The following is a 13,022-nucleotide window of genomic DNA, read 5'->3' on the forward strand; positions in this document are numbered from 1 at the left end:
TCCCCTTTCATCGGAACAGGAAACCCCCATTCAGTCATAAGTGACGAGGGCGAACGTTTGTGTTCTGCTGATTCATCAGTGCAGCCTTAAAATGTTAGGGATGTTTAGGCTCCACCACCTCTGCAAACTTTTAGCTGGACCTAACGAAACCCAGACAACAGTCTGCCCTCTACTAAAGGCTCATTTAATGTGAAACAAAAAACGCTGAGGTTATCTGTTTGCTTGTACACTTTCTGACTTGGATATTGTACTTTGGCTGCAGTAGAAAATGATGACTGCTAACAAGTTTGTCATTTAGCAGGGGCGTGGGTCTGGCAGAGCTCTGTGTTTAAAGCACAAGAACTGTGCTGCCTGTCAGTCACAGAGACAATCAAAGCCTTTTTTCAGGGAACTTTGTGTCCTCGTTCTTCTGCAGGGCGAGGAACACACGCACATCACGTTCAGGGATCACTTTACTTCTAAACAGTTACAGTTTCTGTTCTAGCTGTTTTCATTTAGGAGTATTTTTCTTTCTCTGCAACATTTCTCAAGCAGTTGCTTTGTTTTGGGGGTTTTTGGTTTGGCATCGTGATATTGAACCCTGGTCTGGCTATTTGGCTATTGATTGACTGCAGATGCATGTTAGCTTCAAATTACCTAACCAACAGACTCTCGCCAGATTGAACATATCCACAGTTTTGGAAGCGTATATGTTGTCTGCATTTAGCAGGAGACCGATGGACTCGAGAGTGATTATTTTTAAATATCCTCGGGTCCGGCTCTGGACCAGTGCAGAAGGCCACAAGTCACGGTTTTGTACGTTTGAATTATTTGGATAACTAAAAGTTCCTGTGTGTTCCTCTGATGGACAAATGTTTTGGTTTTTCTTAACACAAGCAAATTTAGTATGGATGGAAGTTCAGGTCGGCACTATTTCCAGAGTTTTCCAGAATGCAAGAACTTTTTGGCAGCATCCAAAGGGGCCGGGGTTAAAGGGAAAGAGCTTACTATTATTATTTAATTTATGTGTTTTATTTTAAGAGTAAAGTGGAAATGTTGAGTGTAAAGTTAAAGTGCATGGACTGTGTGGACAAACGTGTTCTCTCTGGATAAATCTGAACCTGAATCTGAACCTCACCCTGAAGACTCAACATCTGTGTGTGATGGTTGATTCCTACAATATCAAGAAGAACTTCCAGATGCAGCACATTAATTTAAAATATCATCTGAATTAGTGAATATCAGAAATACGAGGAATTTGGCTCTAAACACATGTAACTAGTAACTGACCCACAGTTTTAGTTGGCGCTCTCTTACTCTGGGATATACCCCTGATTTGTTTGTTAGTCTCACAGTCTGTTTGTTTGCTTCTGTCTTGAAAACAGAGATGCGGGAGTTGACTCCAGCAACTTAGGAATGGCAGACATAACAGGCTTATACCGGTTTGGTAACCTCAAGTTTACATGTCATGTTTTTGCCAGTGATGTGGCTCTGTTGCTTCATTGGAGCATGGTCTGTAGTTAAATAATGGTGATTGAAATTGAGTTCCTCCCAAATGTAGATGCCTCTCGGGCCCCTCTTCCATCAGGGAGAGTTGGTTGCGTGAGACTGACAGACTGGTGAGCCATCTGTGGTTTTGGCTGCTTTGACTGAGCTTCAGATACGAGTAGATGGAGACAAGTGTCTAAAATTAGCTTCCTTCTGTAGACAGTTTGGCACAGTTTTATGGCTAAAGTTGTCTGATCAAAGCAGCGTAAAGCAGCATTGTAGTATGACAGCTGCTGTAGCTGACACTGTCGATTAATTGTCTAATTACCTGTCTGTTCAATCAAATAAATAACCAAGCATTGGAAAAACATTTGGCACTTCCATGTGGTAAATGTGTCCATGCTAATGTACAGGATGGAGCTGATTGTAAAGTGGTGTTTTTGTGGGACAGTAAATGTGTGGCTTTGGAAACGGCCACAGAAACATTGTGTCTCCTCTTTCAGAACATCAATCATTTTCATTTCATAATACAGGTTTTTTTAATTTTATGTTTGATTTCCAGAATAATGAGTCATAGGGTTGCTGAGAAGTATTATTCCACTAATGTTCTGCTTTATTTCTTGCAGGTATAAAAAAAATTTGATGGCTTTCTACTTTGTACATCCAACATTCCGCTCGAAGGTAAGGGATGGTTTTATTTACAGTTTCTGCAAAGCTTATTTAATATACAGGCCTGTGTAAAACATTTATATTTCAGTTGATAATGTATAAATGTATGAAAACAAACCTTGTCTGTGTTGTTTATTGTATTTCAGATGATTTTGATCAAGTTTTTATCCTTTTTTTGTAAGAAAAAGAGTGAGCACAAGACATTAAAAAGCCATATTTATACATTTAAGATTAAAATGCTGTGCCTTACACCCTTCAGTGGAAACTTATTTCCACTGCTTGCCTCATTCTTTTGTTCACTAGCCGGAGCTCGTGACCACAGGTGATAGTAAGAATCTAGACTGACCTGTAGATTGATAGCGTTGCTTTCATGCTCAGCTCTTTCTTCACTACAGCACACCGACACATACGCACCAGTCTGCCTGTCAGTCTCCTGCTCCCCTCACCCCTCATTCACAAACAACACCATGAGATGCTTAAACTCCTCCACTTGGATCAGCAACTCATCCTGACACAAAGTTGGGACTCCACCGTTTTGCCGTCAAAAAAAACATGGCCTCAGATTTGGAGATTTGTGCTAGTTTTCATCCCAGCTGCAAACCACTAAAGTGCAAGCTCGAGGTCACTGCCTCAGAACCACACATCTGTAAAAGGCAGACAACCAGGAGCGTTTTGCTTTTCTTATTAATCTAAGTCCTTACATTCCTACCACACTGATCCAGAAAATATTTTCCTCTTTAGGTAACTTCTGGTTTATCTGGTTTCTTGATAACTTTTTCTTTATTCATTAAAGTTCAGTCTTGCTCAGTTTTCTGTTTTTGTTGTGTTCAGTTATTCTTTGATTATTGCATGACTGGTGTCCTGGCAATGTAAAATCAAGCTTGAATGTTTTTAAAAACTGAAGTAAAAGTATCCAATTTGCCACAAATTAACAGCAAGAAAAGCAGCCAATTACAAACAAAAACAGCTCGACCAGCTTACTAAAAATAACTTTCTGCGTTACACCGAACTTATTTAAGGCTTACGAGTTTTGTCGTGCTCATGACATGGTTTTATCTCGAGCTGGGGTTTATATGGTGTTACATGTGTGAACAAAGGGACTACTGTCATACGTGTATTCAATGAAGCGCCCAGCTTTTATCTGGTGATAATGTTATTACATGAGGGTTTCTTGTTGAGTTTGCCGCCGTAAATCAGAGACAGTCTGATATGTGTGTCTGGAATCAGACTGGTGGCAGCCGTGCAGGTAGTTTGTAAGGTCCGTCTTTACTCCAGGTCGTTATTAGGAATGGGAATCGACAGCTGGTTTTCTACTCTCTAATCCGTAGACCTGCTTCATGACAAACATCTTGACTTTTCATTGCAGGGAAAGCTTATTTGTAATAATGATTCCTGAGTTCAGTAAGTGTTTCAGTAAGCCAGGTTGAAATGTGTGCTGTTAAAACAGCTGGCCGAGCTCAGCAGTGCTGTCTGTCTGACAGTTGTGTATTGCAAACGGTGAGGTTGAACTCAGAGTCACGTGCATATTTTGTACTGTCTGAAGACCCGGAGATAAGTAAAACCTATGTAGGTCACTGACATAGTAAAAATGTGGCTCCATTACAGACTCCTACAGATCAGTTTATTAGATAGATTAACAGGATGCATGTTACATATGTATTTGCATAGAAAAAAATAACATCTCAGTCTTATAGGTTTGAATTTTTAAACACTTCTTTATTCTAAACAGTTTATTTCAGACCTGAATGTATTTTTCATGTGCTAGGTAACTGCTCTGTTAAGTGATCTTATTAGGTCTTCTTGATGATCTAATGTCCTCCTCATAGCCACCAAACAGGTCTCTGGAGGCCAGAGCCACCTCCAGGAGACTGGAACACCCTTGAACTGGGTTTTGCACAAAGATCCAATACTTGAAAAATGTTTAACAAAATCATAGGTTTTGTTTTTACCCTTCAAGCTTTCAAAGATAATGTCATTTTTGCCAGTTCTCCCTGCCTGCACCTTTCTGTGTTCTCCTTGTGTTTGTGTGGGTGCTTTTTCTTTATTCATTAAAGTTCAGTCTTGCTCAGTTTTCTGTTTTTGTTGTGTTCAGTTATTCTTTGATTATTGCATGACTGGTGTCCTGGCAATGTAAAATCAAGCTTGAATGTTTTTAAAAACTGATGAACGGTTCTTTACACACATCCATTCTCTTTCTTCACTTGTCTCAATCAAGGTTTCAACATGGTTCTTCACCACTTTCAGTGTATCTGGCATGAAGGAAAAGGTCCGCTACCTCGACAATCTGCAACAGCTCTTCACCTGCATCAAGCCTGAGCAGCTCGATATCCCTCCATTTGTCTTGGAGTACGATGCACGAGTAAGAACACAATAACAGAGAGATCCATAACTCAGTCCTATGTTGTTTTCACATGATCCACGGATATCTTTCAAAGTGATTTGAATCATTTTGGAAAGGTAACTGCTAAAATACATAAAGGATTTGATAAAGCTCTCAAAACTAGCCCAAACGTTTGTTCCAAAAACCCCACACAGGTTGGAACTATTTATTTTAACATAATCAAGCTGACGTCCATCCAATTATTGCTCATCTAATTAGCTCTCCTTCACCAGCAGCAATGCATCTGAAGTATAAAGCAGCAGGTGTTCTGCCTTTGCCACACAGTATGTTATTGCAGATGGATAGAGCTACATTAACCTAGTAGAAATGAATGGTGTAAATCAGCCACTGAGTAATGCTGAAGGTTTTTTGTTTTGTTTTTTCATCCTGCTACCTTGTTGTGGCTAACTGCACGGAAGGTCAACCATTAAATAGACAGGAAATGAAAGCACGTCAGATAATGTTGTAGGCTGATTCACTCAGCGGTAGGAGCTCAACGATTTGCAGAGGTTCAGAAGTGACATTCAGTTATTATTTTCCCTAATTATTCTTATTTTTACTACCTGCCTACCTAATGTGATATTAGAACAGAGTGTTTTAATACTGGAAAGTGGTTCAGCTTTTGCCACTTTAAAAACTTTTTAACATTTTATAGTTTAGCCATATGTGGTTATAGTCTGACCATTACTAAAGTACTTTGTAAAACATCTAATTTGGGCCAGTTTTTCTTTTTTTTTAGCTTTCTGACTTTACTGTGACAGGCAAAGTATGTCAGTTGGGTGCAGCTGTGGTAACCCCTCCGCCTTCCTCTGTAAGAGTTAGGGTTCATTTGAAGTAGTGGCTAGAAATTCTAATGTAGACACCAGAAAGTTGGTCCCACTTTCTCTAGATGACTAAAATATAGGTCAGGTGCTGAAGCATGTGATTTAAAGTTACAAGCGACCTGCCAAAATAATTTGATGTGTCAGAAACATCTGGAAGTTGCAGCAGATTATCCCAGTTAATATATCTTAACTTGGAAAATATGTCACTACATTTGGAGCGCTGATGTTTGGAGCCAGTAACTGACTTCCTTTGATAAATTAGAGTTTGTGTGTCTCCACCTCCCTGTAAGCATCGGTTTTGCATTTTCAGATGCTGAAGGACGGACCGTAACCCTGTTTAGCCTCACGTCAGCTCTCTGGCTGATGGTGTTTTAGTAGAAATATTTAGGTAGGCTATGTTCCTGTTGATGTCTCGAATAAACCTGAAATCACACAAACCTTTGTGTGTTTCTATTCACATTCTTTTTTCATCAGTTGTATTTGAGGGATCAACAGACGAGACAAATCTCTAGACTTTCCCTTTTCTATTCTCCTCTTCCTGATGTAAACCAGAGATGGTGGAAATGATTTCTGTTGTTCTTTGTGATAGGTTTGTAGCTTGAACCCATCCGCTGGAACGTTAAAGGCAATATAATTACACTGCAAAGCAAGACACAAGTAGGCAAGCTTCTTCATGTTTCTCGTGCACGGGAGAGAACCGGACAGGCACCGTTCCTTCGCTTGACCCCAGTTGCTCTCGTCCGTTCTCCCGTACCACTGTTCTTTTATTGAGGTTACATGAATATGCATAAGTTCATTAACATATGACGTCTACATACACACAAAGAGTACCTTGCGTGTGTGTGTGTGTGTGTGTGTGTGTGTGGACTGCTGATCAAAGGGTCAAACATCCTTGGTCAGGAAGAGGGTAGCCTCACCCTAGATGGTTCATCCTAGATAACACGGTGAGGAAGTCCAGCAGTTCATCTAAACAAAGAGCACTTAGACTAGAACAGACGCAACTACGTTAATCCTACCATAAAACAATAAGACACGGTATGACCTCTCATGCTCCCAAAGTGCTGTCTAATACACACAAAGTTTGCAGACTATCAAGGATCAAAACCTCTACCAATCTACAACTAATTACAAAACTCTAAGCATATATAAGTAAATATTTCTAAGCATAAATGACAATCAACAATACAAATCTAACATTTCCCCCCTTTTTGACCTTTATGCTTGAAAAGTTCCCAGGTATGAATACCTCATGTCTGACAGTTTCAATGCAAACATTTTTATACTCAGCATACGTCAAATCACCCTAAATTACTGAAAAGGTACACAGTTTAACAAATGTATTAGCAGTTATCCCATTCCTCATTGATCTCATCTCATGGCAAACTGCATCTTACGAGCAAACAAAGAAATTGTTAATTTAATAGTGAAAATAAAAAAGTAACATTTTCAAAAACATCTCAGCTTGGTAATGCTTCCTCCAGGTGTGCACATCACATGTCTCTCTGCAGAGTGGTTTGAGTTCTGCAGGGCGTCATGAATGTCTCTTCCAGTTGTTTCCATCATTGTCCATAGGACCAGAGTCCAAACGTATGTAGAATAGACATTCAAACATACCAGTTGGTTTTGTTGTTCGTCAACATGGGTCTCAGCTATTTCCAAGCTGCAGACTTCTCAGCACTCTAGTTTTATGGCCTCCCATTACCTCACTTCAGGCCTTCGTCCTGTGAGGGGGATATTTATGACTCCTTCATTGTCCATACTCTGCAGAAAACACCTCTGTGGAAAGGGTGCAGGGTTGTCTTACTGCTATTATGATCCCAGCAGCCTTCAGAGTGTCATCGTATGCACAGTACAGTGGCACATTAGGTGATGTTCATAGTAAACTGCTGTCATCACCACCATAGCTTCTGGTTCCTGTGCTTTCACAGAATCATGATGTCATCCTCGAACTCCTTCTGCGCTGTCGATGGAGCTTGGCACGCTCCTCATCCCCTGAGTGTTTATGTTCCAACGCTGCTGAAGGTTTAAGGCAGAGCACGTCGTACACCTTAGTCGTCTTCCTCAGCGTCAATATTGAATCTTTCATTGTATTTAAAATCTTGCTGTGGGAAGTCTCCTCTTGATTTCCTGGAAGCTTAGTAGCACAGCTCTCTGTGTGATGTCTGCTGTGCTGAAGATGATCTCTGATCCTCCTGAAGCCTCTCTCCCATCTTGTGGACGATCCTCTCCTCTATTTTGCAGGCAGTTTCATGGTCCTTGCTGTGGCTCCAAGGTCTGATTTCATGATGGGCCCCAACCAGCTTGATCTTTGACCTCAACCACTGCCTGGGCTATGCCTGGAATGTTTCTCCTCACTGCTGCACCACTGTATTTCAAAAAAACTTCTATTTGGAGAGCATGTCAACAATCATCAAACCACATTCTTTAGTTCAGTGAACTTCACTTATAGGCCATCAAAGCCTCATCTGAACATGGATGCACCACTTGCATAAATTTAATACTTGTAAATAAACGGCTAATCACACAAATCACTGCAACAATAATAGTAAACATTGCTTAATGTTACTCCTTGGACCCCACCTCTTGACGCATGGACACACCCATGCGTCAACTCACCAAACCTGGATTCCTGTCTTAAAGAAAAAGATTAGCTAGATCATATCCCAGGCAACATCAGGGCATCTCCTCCCCTGGAGCAGCACCACCCTGGACCTATAATCCTGCAATAAAAATGTTAGTGTGTTTTGCATATTAAGTATGCTTAACACCGGGCTCTCCCAGGAGCCTGCATACACACCATCATGGCCTGGAAAGCAAAATCTGGAAGTAAAATCAAACTTCATACCTGTAAACAATTGTATCATAAGAACAAGAAGCATTCAACATCAGCAAGACAAGTGTCATGTGCAGGTTTTCTCAAATCAGTAAACTACAATTATTTTCATAAGTCGCCTCAGACATGGATCATCCCATGTACTCAGGCAACATTAATGTAATCGGTGACTGCTCTTAAGCAAAGTCACTCCACTTATATATTACTATGGGCTCAAAAGTGGCCAGCTAATGAGCCCATATCAAACTATCCCAGAAACACTGTATCTCTTATTTGTTCTTCTCATGTCACTTGTCCGCTTCTGCCGAATCCTCTACACGCAGTCATAGAAAAACAAACATTAGCAACACAGTGACCATTGGTGGTCAGACGCAGGTCGACAGGTTCCAGAGGTGCCATAAAAAGACCATAAAGTTAGCCATCTATAGCTGTGGAAAGAAGTAACACCAGTTCTCAACACAGGAAATTTCACACATGTTATTCACATTATCAAAGTAACCTTCACATTTTCCCATCAACACAATGCAACAGCATCACCACTCATAACCTGTAAACACAGTTTTCCTCACACATAAACCCAGAAATCCTGTAGTAGGAAAAAACATCAACCAGTTGTCCTGGTATAAATCGCATCATCAATTCACATGAAGAACTGGCATGCTGTAAGAAAAGAAAATGCAAATATTAGCGCTTGTGCAGGCGTATGCATACTTTGTCACAGTTATCTCTGTGAGCAACACAAGCCTATGAATAACACACCTGATAAATGCACAGACACAGAAAATGGCATTTAAAAGGTTAAATCATCATGCAACCTCGAGTGTTGCTGTCATCTTTCTGCTCCTGTAAAAGGAAACACATGGGTTCATCTGCACCTTTGTCAGGTGGGGGTTAGCTTCACACAATCATGTTCAGTCAGTCAGTTATTTTAAAATTCTTACTCATTCACTCAGTGGTTCCTTCTTTTGCTAATTGTGGAAATTATCATCGCATTCGTTTCCACGCTCAGCAAAACGACGTTATTTCAAAAAGAAAAATAATTTAGACTGGATTTCCTCGTTGAATCCTTTTTGGGGGGGACTCTCATTTCCTAATTGTCCCAAATAAGTGGCTTTCTCCTGAGCCCATTTTAAATGTGGAGAAACTCACTTGCAACAATTGTCTTGACGACATGTAACGCTTTTAATTCCCGACTTGCAGATCTGCTCAAAGAAAAGAAATTCACAAGCAAAAATCAGTGCTTGTTCAAAAATGAAAAATAAAAAATAACAGAGATTATCAAACCAAACTTTCAGTGCACTGTGAAAGTATCAAAATAAAAAGGCCTTGTTAAGTCATGACACAAACTCCTCATCAACTTCACAACAGGAGAAGAATCATCAGCTAGATTCACTCCAAACCAACCATCAGCTGCACAACACACCACACCACATAACTATGAGTTTAATCACCAGGTCTGTGCTCTTCACTCATTTAGGCCACAGATCTATTTTATTCAATTTTTCCTTTTTCCCTTCATCATAAAACATGTGACATGCTGTCATGCAGTTCATAAAAAAAGTTTGTTCTGACATATTCAGAGTTGTGTATCTAAATACAAAATTCACTCGCACATCAAACAGGAAACTCAGTGTTTTAGAGTCTCCACTCTAACAAACTCCAACACATCCCATTCACTCGTGCTAGAATTCAGTCACCTTTCATTAATCTAAAACCAATCAAATAATTTGCATATCGGCTATTAACCCACTAAGTTGACAGGACAACAGAAATGCATGTTCAAAATGTTATCACTAAAAGAGAATTTCCCTCATACAGTAAATTACTTGCTGCATCAATCAAGCAGGAAGCTTCTCCCAATTTACCATTTTAACACTAAATTTATTGCCTGATCACTGATTTATCAAACCAGGATTTTTTTTTTTTTTTTTTTTCCCCCCCACAAAAGTTAAATTGTTGTCCTGCAACTTGGAGAGTCAATTTTTTTTTTTAGGATAAATTCAGTATTTGATAACAAGTGTCTGCTAAAGTGACACTATTGTAACACTGATGAAAGATAACAAGCTAATTTTCATTGCATGGGTGTTATTAGGCAGGTCTAATGCATGTCTGTGGATCTGCATATTCAGCAGAGCATGTTCTTAAAAGCTGCCTTTCCTACACACTTCTCTGCTATTATTTGCTCATTTCTTAACTTCATGAGACATTTTGTGTTTGGAATTGTTAGTAGGGTTAATGCATGTTGCGCTTGTGTGTGTGATTTTGTATATGTTTCTATTTTTGCAGTGTTTCAGACTCCTTCACAATTTTCCAACTTAAGCAGTCAGTTTTGTTTTTCCCAGGTTTGCTAACCCAAATTTTGATTTCCCACATTAAATAACAGCATTCCTCTGTGTTCCCACTTACTCTCACTCTGTTGTCATCTCACTCTGTTGTCCTCTCCCACTTGCAACAGTCCCCAGCCGGCAGTTCTCCTTCAGCTTTGTCCTGTGTTCCACTGTCTCTTCTTGCCATTTTACTCCACAGGTGGCAAATGTCAAACTCCAACAGTCTCCTCAGTTCTCCTCAAAAGTTTTCTTCACATGCATAGTGAAGTTGCAGCTTGTTGTAAACACAGTGCCATTCATCCGATCAGTCAGGATGATGGGTTTGCTCTTCTCTGATGCTGTTTGTCCACATTGCTGCTGCTTTGCTGGGACTCTTTGCTCAGGACTTGCTGCTGTCTCTTTATCATGTTATTGCTTTGGAGCTGCATTCCTTGTCTTCAGGGAGGGGTGAGAGCTTGCTTGCTTGTGAGGTTGAGAGACACATGGCGCTGTAAATAAGTCAGCCAGAAACTTGGCCTGCATGTTTCCAATGATGTTGAAATATAACTTTCTTCCGACTGCTGCATGTGGAAAATTGATTCAGGTCTGCTTTTCACCTGAAAGTGACAAACTAAGACATTTTCATTATTATCATCGCTGCTTAATCAACACACATCTCTCTCTCTGTTTTTGTGAACAATCCTTTCTTAAAAGCAAAAAATAAAATCGTGGTTGTTTTTGGCTGATCAACACAAAACCTTTTCCCTATGATTTATTTTTCATCTACAATATAAATTCTTCCTCTTTTTCATTTGCATAAATAAATCACATGGCCGATGATACCATGGTGATCCATAAATATAATCACCAGTTTATTAAATTATTTTTAACCCAACAAAACAAATAAACAAAAACATGATGCTGATGCTACACCCACACACGAGTCAAGGTGCAGGAAAACTGCTCACGGGAACGCTGCACACTCTCTGTTTCCCCCTCTTTGAGTAGTTCCCAGACAGCTCTTGATCTGATAATGTGTAGCTTGCTCATCAGCTCAGAAAAAAAACTGCAACGCAACATCACACAGTAGTTGCATGCTCTGCCCACAGCGGCAAAGTCTTACACTTTCATATTCAATACAGCTTCTCCATCATGTACTTTTAGATGTTTCATACAGGGTTCAGCATATTAGTTGTTTTCACAGGTGTGCTCTATATCTCAACAATGGCTCATAACAAGACGACAGTCTTTCACACAGGTCAAGTGCCTCTATGCACTTCATTAGTTTAAATATTTACCTATATCACTTCACCTCACATGTCATTGTACTGAATTTAAGCAACCACAAGCTTAATGTAGATTACTTTTAACAACTATCCACCTCAATTACGTCTATGGTCTGGCACACAGGCTGTTGTCGATCAGGGCAAGCTAAAGAGTTAACATTTTGTGTCAGCTGCCAGGAGCAAAGTCCAGCACAAACGTCTGTCTCCCTCCAACTCACTCTTGGTTGCTTAGAAACCCATGATAACAACAACAGTCGGTGTCACAGACCACGTGTTCTGCTCCGCACACACTCACACAACAACAACAACAAAAACGACGACGACGACAACAATGACAACAACACAAAATAGGCCTACTCCGGACTCACACCGGACCGCTCGGGACCCTGACCCAGTTGTGGGACGCTCACCCACTCGCGCGACAAAACCCAATGAAGGGACGCTCGGGACACACACCCAGGGCGATTTCAAAACCGGACAGTCACCGGACGCTTGGGACCCTTGGGCGATTTAACCAAAACCTCTTTTTCGGGACACAAACCCAGTTATCGCTCCACAAAGCAGCGAACTTCTCAACGCCTCACAAAATGGCGGAGACTGCACAACGACACGGTTATAGAGTCGGCCTCTTCAAACTTACTTGGCGTTGCTTAGCGTGTAATATCAGCGTCGAATCCCGCCGATCGCCATTCATCGAGGAGAAAGATAGACCGCGAATCCACAGGAACTTCCTGGCTGACGTCAGTCTTTCAGCGTGTCCCTCCTCCCCTCGGTGAATGCGATTCCAGGGCTCCGGCTCTCAAAGGACCAATTAATGATAGGTTTGTAGCTTGAACCCATCCGCTGGAACGTTAAAGGCAATATAATTACACTGCAAAGCAAGACACAAGTAGGCAAGCTTCTTCATGTTTCTCGTGCACGGGAGAGAACCGGACAGGCACCGTTCCTTCGCTTGACCCCAGTTGCTCTCGTCCGTTCTCCCGTACCACTGTTCTTTTATTGAGGTTACATGAATATGCATAAGTTCATTAACATATGACGTCTACATACACACAAAGAGTACCTTGCGTGTGTGTGTGTGTGTGTGTGTGTGTGGACTGCTGATCAAAGGGTCAAACATCCTTGGTCAGGAAGAGGGTAGCCTCACCCTAGATGGTTCATCCTAGATAACACGGTGAGGAAGTCCAGCAGTTCATCTAAACAAAGAGCACTTAGACTAGAACAGACGCAACTACGTTAATCCTACCATAAAACAAT

The 13,022-nt window shown here is 40.8% G+C and overlaps 1 protein-coding gene across 3 annotated transcripts in view; it reads left to right on the forward strand.

Moving 5' to 3' along the window:
* gdap2 (ganglioside induced differentiation associated protein 2) overlaps nt 1-13,022 on the forward strand; it is a 38,836-nt gene that overhangs the window by 17,586 nt on the left and 8,228 nt on the right. For all 3 annotated transcript variants that reach the window (XM_085435316.1, XM_085435317.1, XM_085435318.1), the window contains exons 12-13: nt 2,094-2,148; nt 4,352-4,495. In XM_085435316.1, the coding sequence (XP_085291442.1) occupies nt 2,094-2,148; nt 4,352-4,495 (199 nt within the window). The remainder of the gene's footprint in view (nt 1-2,093; nt 2,149-4,351; nt 4,496-13,022) is intronic.

Source organism: Copadichromis virginalis, linkage group LG16 (genome assembly GCF_057382275.1).
Source record: "Copadichromis virginalis isolate Kocher_CV1m ecotype Utaka linkage group LG16, C_Virginalis_male_GT1.1, whole genome shotgun sequence".
Taxonomy (NCBI): Eukaryota; Metazoa; Chordata; class Actinopteri; order Cichliformes; family Cichlidae; genus Copadichromis; species Copadichromis virginalis.